Below are 21324 nucleotides of genomic sequence, written 5' to 3'. Positions count from 1 at the left end.
ACCCGGGGGGGTGTTCAACACTATAGCCTTAACCAAGAGCAGGTGCTGCCCTTCACTGAAGCTGAGCTCAGCATCTGTCCTCTCCTCTCTAGATGGGAGTAATAGTGTCTTCCTTGCTGTAGGTCTATGATTTAAGGGTTTAAACAAATAAAGTGTTTTGAAAATAACTTAGCAAGAAAAAGAGGGACATTTTTGAAAGTCAGTGATAGCAAAGACTATCATGTCTTGAGCTGTTACTGTGTGCTAAGCATGGGCTGTTTTGCCTTATATAGGATATTTTCTCCTATTGTGGTAAAATACACATAAAATTTACCATTTTAGCTATTTTAAAGTATACAATTCAGTGCATGAAGTACATTCACAATATTGTGCAACTACCACTACTCTGTAGTTGCAGAACTTTTTTTTTTGTTGTTGTTGTTGTTGTTTTTTTGAGATGAAGTCTTGCTTTGTCGCCCAGCCTGGAGTGTAGTAGCGTGATCTCGGCTCACTGCAACCTCCGCCTCCTGGGTTCAAGCGATTCTCCCACCTCAGCCACCGGAGTAGCCGGGATTACAGGTACATGCTGCCAGGCCCAGCCAATTTTTGTATTTTTTAGTAGAGATGGGGTTTAACCATATTGGTCAGGCTGGTCTCGAACTTCCGACCTCAGGTGATCCACCTGCCTCGGCCTCCCAAAGTGCTGGGATTACAGGCCTGAGCCACTGCGCCCAGCCAAACTTTATCATTTTTGCTTATGAGGAAACTGAGGCACAGAGAGCTGCCACTTGAAGGCCACACAGCTAGTAAACTATGAAGACAGAACTTGAACATGGACAGAGTGACATCAGGCTGAGAAAACCCCATCTGGCCTGCAGAACTTTTTTTATCAACAGAAAAAGAAACGCCTCACATATTAGCAGGCACTGCCCAATTTCCACCCTCAGCGAGCCCCGGTCTGCTCTCCATCTCTCTGCGTTTGCCTGTTCTGGCCGATTGACATAAATGGGATCATATGCCATTTGTCCTTTTGTGTCTGGCTCCTTTCACTTCACTTAATGGTTTCAAGGTCCACCTATGTCATGGCATGGAACCAGCACTTCATTCCTTTTCATGACTGAGTAATATTCTGCATGGATAGACCATGCTTTGTTTATCTGTGTATCCATGCATGACCATTTGGGTTGATATTTGATATTTTACCATCTATGTACTGACCACGTCCATATATTCATATGCAGGGTCTTGTACCGCTTGAAGAAGACCCATGAGGGCAGGTACTGTTATGACTTTATAGAGGAGGCATCTGTGACTCAGGTGAAGTGACTTGCCCAAGGTCACAGAGCAGGGATGGCAGATGCAGGACTCAAAACCATGGCTTTCTGACCCTGGAGCCCAAGCAGCAGTTAATGATGTGTTCTCTTGCAGCTCCCAGGGCCCTGTATTACCCTGCAGTGATGGTACCACAGATAAAACCTGGCTGTGGCCTCTTGGAATCATTTGAAGATTTTTTTTTATTGTTTTTGAGAGGAGTCTCGCTCTGTCACCAGGCTGGAGTGCAGTGGCATGATCTCTGCTCACTGTAACCTCCACCTCCCCGGTTCAAGCAATTCTCCTGCCTCAGCCTCCTGAGTAGCTGGGACTACAGACGCATGCCACCACGCCCAGATAATTTCTTTTTTTTTTTTTTGGAGTTTTAGTAGAGACGGGGTTTCACCATGTTGGCCAGGATGGTCTTGATTTCCTGACCTTGTGATCTGCCTGCCTTGGCTTCCCAAAGTGCTAGGATTACAGGTGTAAGCCACCGCACCTGGCTTGAAGATTTTTTTTTTTTTTTTTTTTTAAGATAAAAACGATGCTGGGGTACTGATCCTCAGACCATTTAAGTCAGAATCTCTAGAACAGCTGTTCTCAACCAGGGATGATTTTGCACCCCTCTTCCCCAGGGGATATCCAGCCTTGTCTGGAGACAATCTTGGTTGTCACAACTCGGGGGTGGGGTGCTCCTGGCATCTGATAGGTAGAACCCAGGGATGCTGCTAAACATTGTACAATGCCCAGGACACCCCCTGCCTGCTGACAACAAAGAATTATCCAGCTCCAAATGGCAATAGTGTCAAGGTTGAGAAACCTTGCTTTAGAATTGGGCCCTGGGCTGGACACAGTGGCTCATGCCTATAATCCCAACACTTTGGGAGGCCGAGGCAGGCAGAGCGCTTGAGCCCAGGAGTTCAAGACAAGCCTGAGCAACATGGCAAAACCCTGTCTCTACAAAAATAAGCAGGATGTGGTGGCACATACCTGTAATGCCAGCTACTCGGGAGGCTGAGGTGGGAGGATCACTTGAGCCCAGGAGGCGGAGGCTGCAGTGAGCCATGATGCCACCACTGTATTCCTGCCTGGGTGACAGAGCGAGACCGTGTCTCAAAAAAAAAAAAAGGACGGGGAGGGCCTGGGTGTCAGTATTTTTAACTTCCCATTCTAATTGGCCAGGGCTAAACAGAGCTTCTCAAACTTGATAGTGCACAAGAATCACATGGGCTCCTTGTAAAACTGCAGATCTGGGCTGGGCTGGGCAGGTCTGGGGTGGGGCCTGAGGTGTACTGCATGTCTAACAAGCTCTCCAGTGATGCCAACGCCCCTGGCCCGCACTTGGAGTTGTGAGACTAGAATATAGCTAAAGGCATCCAGGCAGCTGGACTAGACTCTCACTGTTTTCTCTTTTTTCTGTCTCTTTAAATTTTCATTTAAAAAAAAAAAAGTTTTCCTTCAGGTAGGGAGGTAGGAAATGCAGACTTGGCAAAGGTTGAATCTGTTGGTTGCTGAGACTATGAGGCTTTGAAGGGAGAAGCAATGAGGCTGCCGCAGGAAAGAGAGGAGCTGTGTTCACAGCAGTGTGCAGTGATTCACAGCCCAACTGTCCGCGCCAGCCTCCCGCCCAGCACCGAGAGCTTGCAGCCACTTCCAGTCCCCAGCCCTCCTGGCCGCAAGCCTTGGGCTGGCTTGCCCAGTAGCGATGACTCAGGCTTTCCACCTGTAAAATGGGTGGGATGCTCTCGCCACTGCACCACCCATCCCCAGGGCCAAAAGCCCCCAGCTGCTTCCCAGTTTCATCAAAGGCAGATCTTCAAAGCCTGAACCTGCAGCTGCTGTTCTTGCTGCTAATAAATCTCATGTGTGGCAGCTCAATTAGGAAGTCATCACAAAACTTTGATATTGAAAGAAAGGATTAATAACCCAGCCCATGTGGGAGAGATTAGCAGCTTCTGCGGAGACGTCTTTGTAATCTATCCTTGTAGCCGGCAGCCCCTGGGGCAGCACTGGCAGGCGGGTCTCTGGGAACAGAGGGTGCCTGGGCTGAGCTGGGATTGGGAAAAGCCATCAGGGGATTGGTTTGAGTCGCTGCTGGGTGGCACTCTCAAGGTGGAGTGTCTGGAAGCCTCTGACTGGTGCACGGCGACTCCTGAAATGTTGCCAAGTGCATCGTTGCTCCATTGAGTGGCCCCAGCAGATGCAGGGGGATGCCAGTGGCCTGGAGGCCCAGGCAAGGCAGGAGGGAAGGGTTAGAATTGGGCCATGGGCCTCACGCGGTTGCTGCCCAGGCTCCCGGATGGGGAGGTCCGCAGGCTCCTGGCATGGAAGGGGCTGGCCCTCTGCCCAGTTCCCTGGGCTTGGGGAGGAATGCCAAGAGCTCAGACTGACTCACCCCAGGGGGCGGGCCTGGCCTCTTGGCCCACGCTGGAAGGAGAGAGGCCTGAGGAGGTGGGGCCCTGGCTGTGGCTGGGATCTGTTTCTCGCCTGCCCTGGGAAGGTGGCTGGAGCAGGTTTTCATTCTTTTCTGCAGCCTGGCTTCTGGAATAGGTGGCTGGCTAGTTAACCTAAGAGACTGGGCTCTGGAGCTGGAGGAAACTGCTTTTGAGGGTTCAAATCTAAGCTTCACCATGGATCCTTGGCCAAGCGGTGACTTTATTCCTCTTAGCTTTGGTTTTCTCCCCAGTCAAATGCGAATCATTTTAATACTTCCTTCCTCAGAGGGTTGCTATGGGCATTCAACGATAGCATTCTGGTTTAGTGCTCAGCAGAGGCCTGTCCTGTTCCTCCATTTTTCATTTATCAAAATATAGATGAGGACATAGATGTAAATAGATGTATTGAGAATACATATTGGGAGATACAGACATATTCATATCCATTCATCCACCCACCCATCCATCCACTCACCCACCCATCTGTCCATACACCCACCCACCCATCCACACACCCACACTTCCACCCATCCATCCACCCATCCATCCATCTGTCCACCCATCCACCCATCCATTCATCCATCCACCCACACACCCATCCACCCACCCATCCATCTACCCACCCACCCATCCACCCACCCACCCATCCATCCATCTACCCACCCACCCATCCATTCATCCATCCACCCACCCACCCACCCACTCATCCACTCATCCATCCATCCACCCATCTATCCACCTACCCACACACCCACCCACCCATCCACTCATCCATCCATCCATCCATCCATCCATCCACCCACCCACCCACCAACTAGTACGTTCTCCTCCTAGGTTCTCGGCACTATTCCTGGTCTAGGCTTACAGTGGTACACAAAGCGAAGCCCCTCCTTCCTGGGCTTATATGCTAGTAGGTTAAAGATGAAAGAAGATAAACCAATACAAGCTATGTATAATGTATCTGAAAGTGAAAAGCTCTATGGAGAAAAGCAAAGTAGGACAGAGAAAGCAAGGTGACAGAGAATGAGAGAGAGGGACCGGGCTGGGTACTGCTGTTTTAACTCTCGGGAGGGGATGGGGTGGGTTAAAGAAGCCTCCCGGAGGAGGTGACAGCTGAGTAGAGACCTGCAAGAAGTGGAGAAGGGAGACATGCAGGTTACTGGGGAGGACAGACACTAGAAAGTTCAGATGCTCAAAGGTAGGAGTGTGCTGAGTATATCTGAGAGACAGAATGTTCTAGAAGTGTGGCTGGAACAGAGTGAATGAGGGAGAGTTCTAGAAAAGGACATCATGGGGGTAGATCATGGCTGTCTTAACGACTATGTTAAAGATCATAAATGAATTCCAAAGTCAATATGTCCAAACCCTTCAGGTACTATATCCTAAGCTTAGCATACATGATGCCTTCATGTTTTGGCTGACATCAAATGTACAAAGAAAGGATATACTTTAACAAAGGAAACCTCTTATAAAGAAGTTTATTTGCCCATCCCTTTATAAAAGGATAAAGAAAACCAATTCTCATGTACCTGTCCTCCTTATGAGGACAACAGGCAGCCTCTGGCTTCCTGTAAGGAGAACAGGCCTCTGTCCCTTGATTCATGAAAACGAAATGTGTTGTTAGAGGGAAATTAGCTGAAATGACCTAGAGCACTTTCACAAGGCATAACATTTGTACAGTCATTGATTGTCAGGGGTGATGGTTCCACATTTTAGATAACAACAGGTGACACAGGTGGGCAGAGCATGTCATATCTCAGTACCATGAAATCGGACCTCCTCTTTTGAGCAGACATCTCCCCTCATCACAGTGACTTCTGTCTTTTTTGCCTGCAGCCCAGCGATCTGCTCACGAGTTGCCCATGGTTGAAAGACAAGACACGGACAGCTGCCTGGTCTATGGCGGCCAGCAAATGATCCTCACGGGGCAGAACTTTACGGCCGAGTCCAAAGTTGTGTTTACTGAGAAGACCACAGGTCAGTGGATTTTTGACTTCTTTCTCGTCCCCCAGAACCATGCAAAAGTGACCATCACTTTATTCTATACAACTTTGGTTTTGGGGGTAGATCCCACCGTGCAGTTTTATATCCTGCTCTTTTTACTCAGCATGTCTTCAGGGATTGTGATGGCCATACCATTCACCATTGCATGAATGTGCCATTCTACATTTTAACTCTTCTAGGTCATTTTGACAGAAAATGAGATTATCTCCCGCCCTCAACCCTTTTTTTAAAATTACTTTTTTACATAAGGAAGGAAATTCTTAAAACTTTTTGCTATTATCAAGAAGGGAGGCCAAACAGCACAGTGATAAAGCATGCATACTCTGGCCCTGGATATCTTGGGTTCAGATTCTGGGTTTGTTATCTGCTTGCTTTGTGATCCGAGGCATATTACCTAACCTTTAAAATTTCTTACCCCATAAAGTTGTCATGGAGGTTAAATGAGCTAATACATGTCACGTAATTATAATAGTGCCAAGTACAGCATAAGCCAATTAATATTGGCTACTTGTATTTTTATTATAAGTAGTTCTGTAGTTAATCAGCTTACACTTCTAGGATTAATTAATCTTGTACATGAATCTATATGTGTATCTTTTTAGTTTATTTAGGGTTTATTCCCAGCAATGGAATTTTGGATAGTCATTCTGAGGACTTTAAATACGTATTGCTAAATTACCTTCCAGAAATCTACAAATTGAAGTTGCCATCATGTCAGTCATAGTTTCACCCCCATCCCAGAAATGCCATTTTTTTTAATTAAAAAGAAATCATTGTGGAATTGGTACTTCTTTCTACTTTGCATTTCCTTGCTCTGAGAGGCATAACGTTTTGTTTATTCACCACGTGTATTCTTTCTTTGGTGTACTATCAGTGGCTTTTTCAGTGGGTATGTGGTAGAAAAGATGCTGATCTGAAGTAGGAAAATATCAGATTAAGCAATAATTAATGAAACAAATGTGTTGTTAGAAGGAAATTAGCTCAAATAACTCGGGACACTTATTTTGGATACTAGAACCAATTTTCTTTTTCCTTAACAGACGTGATTTCAGTAGGTTACTTCAAAGGGGTGTTGATGTTTGTCTATTTGTTTATTGTCCTTAGAACAATCCGAGAATATAACAGGTGAGTTGTCCAGTTGGAGGGATTCTGCACTGTACAAGGGCACCTCCTCTGAGGGCTGCCGTTCAAATTGGATACATCACCAGTTTACATATTAGTAAGACAACTTCTGGCAGGGGGAAGCAGACTGTCTTAGGCAAAGAGTGCTTCTTCCAGTCTCGCACAAATCATCCTTTTGGGATGGGCTGGACATGTGACCGGGGTGTGATAACTGCATTCTCACAGTTGGAAGCATAACAAGAGGCAGAATTTATTTTAAAAGGGTTTGATGACGCCTTTGTGAAAAATAACAAAAAAGGTATTAAGTAAGGCTGTGGCGGTGGGGAAGGGAGATGCAGGGATGGGTCGGGAGTGGTTTAGAAGGCAGATGTCACTGAGGTTTGATGGGATGTAGTGGTGTAGAGAGGCATTAAGAATGCAGGTGGCAGGGCCAGCCACCAGGCAGGCTGCATGCCACCCGGGCAGCTCTGCTGCTCACTGGCAGTGTCACCTGCGGAAACTCTCCATCATCTATCCCCTGAAAAGCAGGGACAGTGACAGTGCCTACCCGCAAAGGTAAGGTCTGAATGAATTAGAGCAAGCAGGCTTAGCACCAGAAGTGCTCGGTAAGGGGCAGGGGCTGCTGCTGTTTTTCTGGAGCTGCTGTGGATCAGGAAGGGGAAGAGGTTGAGTGTCGAGATTGTTTTGTTCACATGGCGCACTTGGCCAGCTGAGATTTGGCACACAGGAGAGGAGGTCTGTGTGGGGATGAGGTTGGGCAGGGAGGACGGGTTTCATTTTGGAAGTGGAAGTGTTGAGTCTCACGTACCCATGGGCCTTCTTGGATGAACCATGATCTCACCTCTGTGGAAAGGCAAGAGATTGGTGGGTATGTGGCCACGTGGTCTAGACTAAGAAACCAGATCCTGGCTGCAGATGTTGTCTTGGGAGCTGTCAGCAATGAGATCCGAGGTGAAGTCCTGGGAATTGGCTCTGACCTCCCAGGATGGCCTCCAGTGTGAGAAGGGGAGGCTTAGAAAACTGAGAGCCACATCCTTTAAAGGTGGCAGAGGAGGAGCTGTCACAGCAGGAGGAGAAGAACCAGGGGAGTCTGGTGCCCTGGAGACCAAGGGAAGGAGACGGGAAGGGTCAGCAGAGGCAGTGCTATGAAGGTCACAGAGCCCGAGGTCAGCCTGAGAGTCCAGTGAATGGGGGGCGTCTGGTGATTTGAATCACACGCACCCAGGTGGCGGTGAGTTGAGGAGTGAGCTGAGGAGTAGCGTTGCTTGAGGGATCGGAGATGATGAAGGTAAAGTCTGCTCCAGGCAAGAAGACTCTGCACCAGCAGTCCCCAACCTTTTTGGCACCAGGGACCAGTTGCATGGAAGACAGTTCTTTCCAAGGGTTGGGGAGATGGGCTGATGGTTTCAGGATGATTCAAGCACATTACATTTATTGTGCACTTTATTTTTATGATTATTACATTGTAATATACAATAAAATAATTATACAACTCACCATCATGTACAATCAGTGGGAGCCCTGAGCTTGTTTTCCTGCAACTAGGTAGTCCCATCTCGGGGTGACAGAAGACAGTAACGGATGATCAGGCATTCGATTCTCATAAGGCATGCACAACCTAGATCCCTCGCAAGCGCAGTTTACAATAGGGTTCATGCTCCTATGAGAATCTAATGGCAGGCTCATCTGACAGGAGGCAGCGCTCGGGTGGTAATGCAAGTGATGGGGAGTGGCTGTCAATACAGATGAAGCTTCATTCTTTCGCCCTCCACTCACTCACTACTGTGCGCCTAGTACTAGTTTGTGTTCCGGGATTGAAGACCCCTTGTCTATACCACATTTTTAGCCTCAGCATTATTGACAGTTTGGCCCAGATAATGACTCGGCAGGGGCGCTGTCCTGGGCACTGTAGGATGTTTAACAGCATCCCTGACCTCCACCCACATGGCGGCAGTAGTGCGGCCCAAGTTGTGACAACCAAAAATTGTCTCCAGACCTTGCCAAATTTGTCCTGGGGGGCAGTATTGCCGCTGGTCAACAACTGCTGGTCTACGGCTTAGAAATTTTCAGGAAAGACAAGGAAAGGAAAAAAGCATGAGGAAAAATCAGAATCAGGGTCACCTTAAGCCTTCCCCTGTGTGTCTCAGCAGTTCAGGCCCAGCGTCTGCTTGGCGGAATGCCTGCACAGCTCCCCCCGAGCTGTCCTGCAAAGTGGGGTGCAGGGAGGAGGCCTGGCCTCTGCCTGCTTTGCCTTGAGGGGCTGTTCCAGCCACACAGGGCTCTGTTGGCTGACTGGTCTCTGTTTACACTGAAATCTTTTTGTTGCAGAGAAGAGTTTGAGGCTGGATCCTACCAAGTTCCTTACAGAGTTAGGAACCAGCCAGCTTTTAAGCACTCTGGGAGTTTCATTATTCTGAAGCTATCCAAGGGCATCAGTTAAGCATTTGTGGAATGAGTGAATGGCATTTATTCTCTAGCTTCTATTCTCTTGGTTTCAGAAGAAATTTCATATTTACCTCTTGAAGGCAGGAAAACACAGAGCCTGTTTCAGCTGTGAAAAGTTGGCTGTTAAGAACAAGAGTAATAATCACAGCTCCTATTATTGGCCACTGTCTGCAGGCAGCCCTGTGCCTGCCACTTTCCGTGTGTGGTCTCATCTCAGCTGGCACCCGTGGGAGGCAGACAGTTTAGCTTGGAGAATCCAGGGGACTCGTCCACAGGTGATATTCAGCATTGACCTGTCATTCAACCTCTTTGGGCCTCAGCTTCCCTGTCTGTAAAATGAGATAGTGACAGTCTTTCTTTCCTAGAGTTAAATATGTAAATAAGCACCATGCACTTAGTGCTCATGGGATGTTCATTGTTATTTTTTGAAATGGGGTCTCACTATGTTGCCCAGGCTGGCCTTAAACTCTTGGGCAACATAGTGAGTTCAACATAGTGGACTCCAGTGATCCTCCTGCCTCAGCCTCCTATTTGGGATTACAGGCGTGTGCTTTTGTTATTATTTTTATGGTCTTGCAGTATTCATTACTCAGGACATAGTCATCATTCAGTTGATACATACTGCCCCAGGTGCTGGCCTAGGCTGGGAGAGATTTGGGCGGCTGTAACCCACAGCGGTCACCAGCACAGCTCTGAGGTCGGATGGCCTGAGTTCAAATCCCTGATCTGCATTTAGTAGCTGTGTTGTTCTGAGTAAGTTACTTTACCTATCTGGGCTGACATTTCCTCTTTTGTAAGATACAGAGGATGATTTACTTCTCTTGGGAGGCAAGATTAAATGAGATTATACAGGTTGGGTGCTTTGCATAGGGCTCAGAACATTGAACATGCTCATTAGATGTTAGCTTTTTTATCATCATCACTATATTTTGGCTGTAGAAAAACAAAGACAAGTAAGACTTTATCTCATGGAACCAAGAGACATTAAAAAATAGTAGTAAGTACTAATAATGAACATTATTAGTAATTTAGTAATTAGTAGGTCATTAATAATGAACTACATGCCAGGCCTTATTCTAAGCACTTTGTATGTGCTAACTAATCTGATCCCTCATAAGAACTCTACAAGATAGACTACTGTTTTCTCAATTTTACTGATGAGAAATTGAGCACAGAGAAGTTAAGTAACTTAGTGAAGATCACACAGCTGATAAAGGGCAGTGGTGGGATCTGAACTCAGGCACCCTGGCTGTAGACCCCACACCTTGGACTCTGCTGTTCTGTGCTTAAAAAGCTTAGAACCAGGTTAATTTTGCATGAAGACCCTTCAGCTGCTCTGAGCCACAGGCTTAACCATTTTGTGGTGATAGAAATCCTTGAATTAACCACTTCACCCCTCTGGGCAGCAGTTTGAATTCTCCAGTGTGTTTCTGGCATCAAGAGGATACATTTCTGACCCTTCCATGCCTAACTGAAGAATCCCAGGTGAATGTAGTTCCTGGATTAATGACAAGAGACAGTCGAGGGTGTTAGGGACACGGGGGGCTTCTCTGCGGGGGATGTCTGGCTCTGAGGGCTCTCTGCAGAGAGGGGGCTCGCCTTGCATTTGCTGGTCCTGCTCTTTTGACCCCAAGAGCTCACCTCCCAGCCCGGGCTGCCTTCTGCAGGGGGAATCCCTGTTGCTCAACTTCTTTTTTCCAAAACTCATCCCCGTTCCCATCTCCATGGACATTTGGCCAGCAAGGGCTCTGCGGGGCGGGGCGGAACAGTTGAAGTTTTCCAAGGAAGGGGAATCCCAGCTGTTTCTCACATTAAGGAAAGGTGACAGCCTCCTGGGCTAATCTTAGCCCCGAGTTTGGTCATCGGCACCACCAGCTCCAATGTTCTTTTTATAGCTGTCGACTAAAATGGAATTGGCAGTTTCCACTCCAGCAAGATGACAAATTGGAGAACAGTGGAAAAACAGTAGGAGAGGGGCAGCGTGGTGTTTCTTAAGTTAGAAAAGCTTGGTGTTTTGGAAAATGGCATCTTATTTATAGCAGCAATAATAATGATGATTATTATATTATTTGTATTACTATTTTCGATTATTTTTGTGACTTTCAAGAGCCTGTGTGATCTGGCCCCTGCCCATCTCTCTGACCTCAGCTTTTTTGACTCTCTCCCTGCCACTTGGCCATAGCAACACCTGGCTTCACTCTGTCCTCAAACACCCCAAGCCCATTTCTGTCTCAGGACCTTGGCTTTCTCCGTTTGCTCTTAGAATGTTCTTCCACCATTTCTTTTCTTTTCTTTTCTTTTCTTTTTTTTTTTTTTGAGATGGAGTTTCGCTCTGTCGCCCAGGCTGGAGTGGCGTGGCGTGAGTGCGCGATCTCGGCTCACTGCAAGCTCCATCTCCTGGGTTCATGCCATTCTCCTGCCCCAGCCTCCTGAGTAGCTGGGACTATAGGCACCCGCTACCACGCCTGGCTAATTTTTTATATTTTGTTTAGTAGAGACAGGGTTTCACCATGTTAGCCAGGATGGTCTCGATCTCCTGACCTCATGATCTGCCTGCCTCGGCCTCCCAAAGTGTTGAGATTACAGGCGCGAGCCGCTGCGCCCGGCCTCCTCCACCATTTCTTTTCAAGCCTGCCACCTCCTGTTCCTCCCAGTCTCAGCTCAAAGGTCACTTCCTCCACGGGGTCCTCCTTGACCGTCATTCTGAAGTTGTCCCGCTTCCCAGACACCTTGTTCACCTTCTGTGCCACTGCCCGGCTCTGTTTTCTTGGGGGCACTTAGCGCTGTTGAAATCACCTTGTCTGTCTGTTCATTTATCACCTGGTCTCTCATGCTGGACTCTTAGTTCCTTGACAGCAGAGTCTCAGTGTTTGCTGCTGTATCCTCAGCATCCAGAGTGGTCCCCGGCACATAGTAGGTGCTCATTTGTGTTGTTGAATGAACGCATCTCTTTTAGTTGTCATTCCAGCCCTGAGAAGCGGGCAGCATTATCCCCATTTTACAGATGAGGTAACTGAGGCTCACAGATGTCAAGTCATGCACCCCAGTTCAGCCCACAACTGGTGACAGAGGTGGAATCCCAAGGCAGCATTTGTCATCACCTCGAGTAATTTTTTCTAGTCATGTCAGAGAGGACAAAGAGAAACCAAACAGAACAATCAGGGTCTTTCCTATTTATCATTCTCAGTAATTGCTGAAAAGCCATTTGGATGTTCTCTGAAATTTAAAAAATGTGTAACCCTTCAGGCAAAGTTCACGCTGGGAAGTCCAGGCTGTTCCTGACTTCAGTGGGAACCTTGGCCCTTGGCCACAGCGCCTCAGGCGGAGTCGGGGGTCCCAGCAAAACATTGCAAAACAGGAAAAAATCTAAGGACACAAAAATAAAAGTGATGTGGCAGCGGGAACGGGGTTGCCATGGCTTTGAGCGACTCGCTGCGCCTGGGTGGGATCCAATGTTTTGGAAGGTTCCTTCACATGACACAGAGTTTTGGAATTTTTCGGCTGGTAAATCCTTCTTAATTCAGGCCCCCAGGCTTGGCCAACTAGCTCCCTGGCTCTGTGTGTCCCGCGGGGGCGTAGGTTGGAAACTGGCCTGCATCAGATTACTCAGCTTTGAAACTTAAATTGTTTGAAGAGAATTTTTTGTTTTGTTTTGCTGGACGATTTTCTTGGAACGGTCTGATGGCAGAGGCTCCCATCACCTGTCCAGAGGACAAATTGATTTTTTAGAAAGGACGCGTGGGTGGTGGAATTCCCTCTTTCCCACTGAGTCATCATATCCTGACATGAGTCATTTTATTACTTGGAGGTCCCCAAAGGTTGTATTTTGAGCTTTGTTTAATAAATATAAATGCATGTGCTTAAAATAAATTTTTTTTTTTTTTTTTTTGCTAAATTAAGTATTTTTCCATGAATTTGTGCCCTGAAACAATCGGAACCATCTTAGAGCAGACACCTGCTCTTCCCACCTGTTTCTCTCCCTGGGTTTGGTTGTACCCGGCGTGATGTTCTCTGAAACAATAGACCTGGTGTGGGAGTCTCTAGATGGGGCTTCCCTCTGGGAAATGTCAGACTCCAGACAGGGCTGGGGCATGACTAAGGCTCTCCGGACCTTTGCCCTCTGTGACTCATGTCCCTGGTGTCAGTGGCCCCCCGGGCTGGAGCCCATCGCTTAACCCACAGCTTTGCTGGCACACAAAGCTGCTCTCCAAAGATGCGATCCAGATTGCAACTCCGAAGCTGCCGTGGAGATAAAGAAAATGGTCTCATTTTCAGGGAGCTAAATATTTGCCTAAACTTGGTCCCCTGCATTGAAGAACAGGCTTTTAAGTCCAAGAATCCTGCAGTTCATTCCGTTTGCATCCATTTGAAGGAGGCCACAGAGAAATGAGTTTTTAGTTAGAACACTCGTTGTGTCTAAGCACTTCCACCATCAGAAATTGTTCCTGGTGCCAAAGGCCTTTGTGTAATTCCCACTTCAGAGGCTGAATTTTGAATCACCCGGCAGACTTGGCCTGAAGCCTGGATTGGCCTCACACTATGTACCTTGGGACTCAGTTTTCCCATCTCTAAGATGGGGTTGGTGGTGTGTTAGCAATAGAAGGAGATCAAGGAACTGAAAGTATCGGGCACATAGTAGGTGCTCAGAAAACATCAGCTGCCCTTCTACCTGCACTCTGGGAGCCTGGTTGACTTCACACAGGGTTCAGAGGGCAGAGCCATGTTGGTTTCTTGTCTGGGAGAAGAGTCCTTCTTGGCGAGGTGAATTTCTCTCCTGTCCTTACCCTGGAGCCATCAGACTCCTGGAGTCATAGCCTGGCAGCTAGAGGGAGCAGCTAATGGTCTGCTTCCTCCGCTTCCCCATTTTACAGATGGGGAAGCCAAGTCACACAATGTGGTCATTAGACTTCTTTGAGGTGACAGAGTTCATCAGTGGAGGGCTGGGCCTGAAACCCCAACTTCCTGGTTCCCAGAGTAGCTGGCTGTCTGAAATGTGTGGGGATCATCCACAGATGACAGCTTAGGGCCGAGAAGAGTCACGTCTAGGGTGGGACAGGGGAGGAGCTGAAATCCGGCCTCTGAGTAAGATTGACCTTGACTGAGCATCCAAGCGTGCCCTTTTAGGCTTGCTCCACTCACTCAGCGCCTGGTGCTTCCATGTTCATTTCCCAGGTGTTTATTGAGCACCTACTATGTGCAGTGCCGTGCCAGGCACAGGGGACACATGGCAGGTGAGGTCCCTGCCCTTGGGAGTGGACGGTCTGAAACTTGTTTATAAGCAGGACACTTTCAGGTGGGGAAAATGCTGTGAAGCCAGGGAAGCCAGGTCACAGGCCCAAGAGAGGAAAGGGTGTGGATTTAGGGGGGAAAATATAGGATGTGCAGTTAAATTTGAATCCCAAACAGTGAATTTCTTTAGTAAAAGTATGTTCTATACAATGGCAAGGAGTTTGGGACATACTTATAGTAAAAAGGTATTCGTTGTTTTCTGAAATCCAAGTTTAACTGAACATCCTGTATTTTTATTGGTTAAATCTGGTAACTCTGGATAGGGAAGAGTCAGGGAGGTCTTGCTGGAGGAGATGGCTGTGAGCAGACCCCTGAAGGTGGGAAAGAGAGAGCCACAAGGACTGCTGGGAGTGTCCCAGGCAAAAGGAACTGCCCAGTGCCAAGGCCCCAGCGTGGAGATGAGCTTAGGGCATTTGAGGAATAGGAAGCAGGCCTGGGCGGCTGGCGCATCGTGAGAGTGAGAGCCCAGCCTGGAGAGGTGCTGCGGGGGGCAGGCCCAGCTGGGCCCTGCAGACATGGCAAGGAGTTTGGATTGAATTCCCAAAGCAACAGGTAGTTGTTGGAGGTTTTTGAGCAGGGGAGTGGCATGGTCTGGTTGATGTTTAAGAGTGCTCTGGCCATCTGTATGAACAGTGGACTGGGTTGGGGGCAGCACTCGGAGAAGCTGGGAGGTGAGTGAGCAGCTGGATCAGTTGTCCCGGTGGGGGATGGTTGGGGCAAGCCCACCAAGGAAGTAGTGGGGCAGGAGACTCGGGAATCAAGGGACTTCCTTTCCAGATCTCAGTAAATCCATTTGAGCAGTGTTACCCTGTTGGGCGGCTGAAATCCTAAGCTAGGGGGGCCATTCCTGAACCTCCCCCACCCCACCCCCATCTGCTGGGCTCATTAAGCCCATGCTTCCAGGCAGGACACATTTTTCTGCTAGTTAGCAGTCATAAAGAGCAGACTGAAATGACTTCAACCGTTTTTATTTGGCTAATTTTTAAAAGCACGGCCAGGACTGGGAAGCATCACGTGCGGTTTCCTAACATGAGCTGACACTTTGATTTCCTCCGCATTCGCCTCAAGCCCAATGACATGGTCATAGCCCGGGTGAGGATGGATTTGCCTTCCTCCTCCCAAAAGCTTGCTCATTTCTCCTGGAGTGCTGACATGAGCCCGCAGCTCCTCCAGGCTGACTGCTAAGACTCCAGCCCCAACCCACGGCCAACCCTACTGCTTCCTGGCTGCTTTGTTCCATCACAGGGTTAAATAATTGCCTGCAAAGAGAAACCAGGAAACCAAAGAAAGTATAGGGGCCATACATCAGCAAACGGGCTGGTTAGCGATGCCCATTCTTCTTGCATCTAGTAGGGGTTTTCTTCTGGAGTTGACTCTGCAGTGAAGTTAAAGCAAAGGCTATAATGTCAGGTGGGTGTGGTGGCTCATGCCTGTAATCCCAGCACTTTGGGAGGCCAAGGGGGGCGGATCATCTGAGGTCAGGAGTTCAAGACCAGCCTGGCCAACATGGTGAAACTCCATCTCTACTTGAAATGCAAAAATTAGCTGGCTGTGTTGGCATGTGCCTGTAATCCCAGCTACTTGGGAGGCTGAGGCAGGAGAATCTCTTGAACCTGGGAGGTGGAGGTTGCAGTGAGCTGAGGTCGCGCCACGGACTCCTGCCTGGGCAATGGAGCGAGACCCTGTTTCAAAAACAAACACAAAACAAAGGCTATGATGTTACTTTAGCCATCCCCCCACCCCATGTTTGTTTTTTTTTTTTAACTTGCGGAGTTGTGCTAAGTCTTCTCTAGACCTAACCCTTTTGCCCAAAGTGGTTGGCTCCTTTCTCTTCCCCTCTGACTAAGACTTGGAAGGGCTGTTTTCACACCAGCTGCCAGTCCTTGTTAATTTTGGATGGGGGAATTTTGCCTGAACGTCTGCTCAAGAGACCGAAGTCCTTTATTTCATCTCAGCCCAGAGCAGTAGAAGCATACTTGGTCTTCTCAGTCCTGTTCCACGGGGGTAGGTCTGCCCAGCGTCCCAGACCCAAGTTGTGGGTTGGGAGGTGGATTATACGGAACTCCTGGTCAATGGCACTGGGAATGCCGTCTGGGCTGAGTTGCTCTGATTGTGTTTGATTCCTTGTCTGCACCCATATTCCCAGCTCCTTCGTCATCAGCTGATTCCCACAAAGGACCCAATAATAAGGGCTTGGTGGTTCCTCCTTGCAGGGTCCTACAGCTGAAGAGGTCAGTGGTCAGATGTTTCCTGGACTCTAGCTGTGGGGTGCACACTGGAGGATCCTGAGGTCAATTTGTTTGTTTATTCAGCCAATATTAATAGAGCAACTATTATGTGCCAGATGCTGTAGAGCTGAGGATAAAGCAGAGAGTGAGATAGCTATAGCCCTGCTCTGGGGGATCTCACAGCCTGGGGCTGGGCGGAGATAGCAAGCCAATAAGTTGCTAAAATGATGTCAGGCTGGAAGGGAGGAGTAGAAAGTTATAAGGGGATGGTGTGGGATGAAGGCGGGGGGGTCTCCCTGAGCTGCGCCTGTAGGATGGGAAGGGGATGGTCACAGAACAGCTGAAGAAAAGCATCTTGAGAGGTGGAAACAGCAAGTTCCAAGGCCTGGAGATAGGCAGGTGTGGCTGTTGGAGGGAGAGAGAAGGCCAGTGTGTCCAACGGAGTCAGGGGAGGAAAGCTGGGTGGAGAGGCTGGGTCCCCACCTCAGTAGACATAAGCAACCCTGAGTCCACGTCTCTCTTGAGCCTGGGTGGAATGTCCAGCCCTGCCTCCCTGTCTGGGGGCCCTGGAGGGCTGGAAGGCATACATGGTCCATCTCACGGCCTGGGGTACAGCTGTGCCGGAGCTGAGTCAGAGCTGATGGTCCCAGCCCAGCCTCCCTCTCAGGCTGTGGCCCCGGAGGGCTCCTGAGAGACAGGAAAGTCAACAGGCAGCTGCAATGTGCCTTTTTCTTAAGAAAAAAAACAAAAAACAAAAAACAACTTTATTTACAAATAATAAAAATATAAACAAATTAAAGTCACCATGATGTTACATGTTTCTTGAATCAGTGAAGAAAGGCATGAAGGTCTCACCTCACCCATTCAGGCCCAGCCCCAGAGGTACAACCATATGAGTAGCTTGGGGCACAGGCTTTCTAAGTTTAAGCAGACTTATGAATAGACTTACAAAGCGGCATCATGCTGTACATACAGGTCTGCAGCATTTTTTAAAAATCTGGTTTTTATTTTTTTTATTTTACTTTATTTTACTTTATTTTATTTTTTTGAGGCAGAGTCTCACTTTGTCGCCCAGGCTGGACTGCAGTGGCATGATCTCAGCTTATTGCAACCTCCACCTCCCGGATTCAAGCGATTCTCATGCCTCAGCCTCCTGAGTAGCTGGGATTACAGGCATGCGCCACCACACCCAGCTAATTTTTGTATTTTTAGTAGAGACGGGATTTCAGCATGTTGATCACGCTGGTCTCAAAATCCTGACCTCAAGTGATCCACCCACCTCGGCCTCCCAAAGTGCTGGGATTACAGGCGTGAGCCACCGTGCCCAGCAAAATCTGCTTTCTAATATAACAGGGTCATGTTTTCAGGTTAGAAAACACAAATCTACCTAAGGGCTGCCCAGTGCTCTTCTACTGATTTTCCATACTGATTACAGATGGCCCATAATTCATTCAACCAGTACCCTACCAATAAATACTTTCTATGACCATTTTATTTATTTGCAATGAGGAATTCAATGCAATGAAATGCAGCAAAAAACTTCAATACCCACCAAAGCACTTGGGTCAGGATGGCCCTTCAATTCTTTTTTACTGGAATCAGAACGATGCAAGACTCCAAATTCTAAAATCATAGTAATGACAGCAGTATTAACTATGCACTGGGAATTTTACTAAGCATTTCACATACACTGTCTGTTTTAATTCTCGCCACATCTTCTTAAGTTCAGTAATATTAACTTTATCTTTTTTTTTTTTTGAGACGGAGTTTTGCTCTTGTTGTCCAGGCTGGAGTGCAATGGTGTGATCTCGGCTCACTGCAACCTCCGCCTCCCGGGTTCAAGCGATTCTCCTGCCTCAGCCTCCCAAGTAGCTGGGATTACAGGCACCCGCCACCATGCCCAGCTAATTTTTTGTATTTTTAGTAGAGACAGGGTTTCACCATGTTGGTCAGGCGGGTCTCGAACTCCTGACCTGAGGTGGTCCACCTATCTCATCCTCCCAAAGTGCTGGGATTACAGGCATGAGCCACCAAACCTGGCCAAACTTTATCATTTTTGCTTATGAGGAAACTGAGGCAGAGAGAGCTGCCACTTGAAGGCCACACAGTGAGTAAACTTTGGGGACAGAACTTGAACCTGAGCAGAGTGGCATCAGGCTGAGAAAACTCCATCAGCATTTATTTTTTATTTTTGAGACGGATTCTTGCTCTGTCACCCAGGCTGGAGTGCAGTGGTGCGATCTCGGCTCACTGCAACCTCCGCCTGCTGGGTTCAAGCGATTCTCCTGCCTCAGCCTCCCGAGTAGCTGGAATTACAAGTGCCCACCGCCATGCCTCGCTAATTTTTGCATTTGTAGTAGAGATGGGGTTTCCCCATGTTGGCCAGGCTGATCTTGAACTCCTAACCTCAAGTGATCCACTCGCCTCGGCTTCCCAAAGTGCTGGGATTACAGGTGTGAGCCACCACACCTGGCCCCATCAGCATTTGTTTTGAATTCCACTGCCCCATGGGAGTGCAATTCAGAGGTTGGGATTAGTGGGTTCTCCAGGCAAAAGCCCAGGACTTGTGGACCCGTGGATGTGGGGTGGAGCGGGGAGGAGGAGCCTGGGAAAATGACCCCAAGGTACCTTGCAAACCGCACACTTCCCTTAGAGACCAGCCTCCTGGAGTGTGTCTTGCACGTGCTGCATAAAATCAAGAAAGACAACGGATGTGGTCTTTCACTTCCTGTTGGGGACTTGTTTGTCCAAAACCGAGTGCAGACCCTCCATGAGAGAGTACAGGTCAGGCCAGATTCCTGGGCTGCCCTTGGAGCTTCTGGTACCAAAAGGGTGCAAAAGAAAGAAGATGGACCCTTGGCTCATAGTTTAAGTTTTGATTTCTTATTCCTGTGAGGTCTTTTTCCTCTGTGTATGTTTTTAAAGTTAATGGTGAAAAGACCCACTTTGGAAAGCAAAGGAAAATCAGGCACCATGCTGCAGTCTCCCATAACAGACTTCGTCGCTTCATAAATTCCCTCCAGCCCAAACCTGTAGGCAGAAGTATTGCAATCAGAAAATGCACTTTGGAAAATGTTTATTATTTTCTGATTTTAAAATGCTTGTGTTTTTCTCAGTAGTAACACATTGTGGAATATATGCAACAAATGATAAAGAAGACAGTGTTGAAATAATCTGTTGCCACTAGCCATAATCATAACAGATATCTGTTGAACATTTTTTTTTTTTTTTTGAGATGGAGTTTCGCTCTTGTTGCCCAGGCTGGAGTGCAATGGCATGCTCTCAGCTCACTGCAACCTCCATCTCTGGGTTCAAGAGATCCTCCTGCCTCAGCTCCCCAAGTAGCTGGGATTACAAGTGCATGCCACCATGCTGACTAATTTTTTGTATTTTTAGTAGGGACGGGATTTTACCATGTTGGCCTGGCTAGTCCCAAACTCTTGACCTCAGGTGATCCGCCTGCCTTGGGCTCCCAAAGTGCTGGGATCACAGGCATGAGCCACCGCACCCGGCCCCAGACATTTATATAATACCCTGCTTGGGTCTGTTACCATATTTAATTTTCAGAACGACCCCATAAGGTGTGGGTACTATGATTATCTCCATATGTTGGATAAGAGGCAGGGAGAGAGGTCGTGTGATATCTAAGGTCTCACAAATCATTGGGGATAGTCAGGGATTTGAAGCTGGGTGTGTCTGCTCCAAAGTTTGGGGTACACAGGAGTAAAATGGCAGAGCGCTGGGGTGACAGAAGTTGGTTATGACTGCAGGGCATGGCCAGGAAGGCTCAGGGTTCCAGTCAGCGTGTTGTGGAAGGCCTGGCAGAGAACACTGGAGAGGGCAGGACTTTCCCCCTGTCCCCCATGGGCGTCTTTCCCTGTGACCCACACTTACCGGGCTCTAGGGAGGCTGAGGGATGTGGCGGCTCACCGCCTCACTTCGGGGCCTCCCGAGGAAGGGCTGGTTGCTGTGGCTGGAACTCAGAGGAGAGGAACTAGACGGAGGAGCTGCAAGGCACAGGGATCTGAAACTGCGTGAAGAGTGCTGACTCTGAGGCCAGGCTGCCTGGGTTCCAATCCGGCTTCCCCACAGGGTCTGGCTGGGTGACCTTGGCCTGCGCTCTTGCCTCTCTGTGCCTGGTGTCCTCCCCTATAAGATGGGGTGAGGAGACCTGCCTCCTATGGGTGCTGTACAGATGAGAAAAGCCCATGTATACGAGGTGCTTAGAGTGATGCTAGGCATGTAGTGAGTGCTCATAAGACTCAGGGGTAAGAGCAGTGCCTGGAGAGGCTGGAACGAGGGTAGGAGCCGGGTTGTGCTGGGCCTTGAGAGCCACAGTGAAGCTTCCATGGTATCTTGAGGGCACAGCAAAGCAGGGAAGGGCTTGAAATCTGCATCTGCATGAATCTTTGTGGTGAGTGACCCTACAAAGGTCCCATCCACATGAGATCTTTCTCCAGCCTCCCAGGAACCTTCTAGCCTCACAGTGATCTGGTAAGCTTCTCTTGTGT

General features: G+C 48.3%; 1 protein-coding gene across 7 annotated transcripts in view; it reads left to right on the top strand.

Moving 5' to 3' along the window:
• NFATC2 (nuclear factor of activated T cells 2) overlaps positions 1-21324 on the top strand; it is a 175140-nt gene that overhangs the window by 102705 nt on the left and 51111 nt on the right. For all 7 annotated transcript variants that reach the window (XM_054467755.2, XM_063659604.1, XM_054467752.1 and 4 more), the window contains exon 6: positions 5562-5702. In XM_054467755.2, coding sequence (XP_054323730.1) covers positions 5562-5702 — 141 coding nt within the window. The remainder of the gene's footprint in view (positions 1-5561; positions 5703-21324) is intronic.

The sequence above is a fragment of the Pongo pygmaeus genome, chromosome 21 (assembly GCF_028885625.2).
Source record: "Pongo pygmaeus isolate AG05252 chromosome 21, NHGRI_mPonPyg2-v2.0_pri, whole genome shotgun sequence".
Lineage (NCBI taxonomy): Eukaryota > Metazoa > Chordata > Mammalia > Primates > Hominidae > Pongo > Pongo pygmaeus.
Note: the sequence above shows the minus strand (reverse complement) of the source record. Positions and strands in the feature narration are given on the sequence as shown.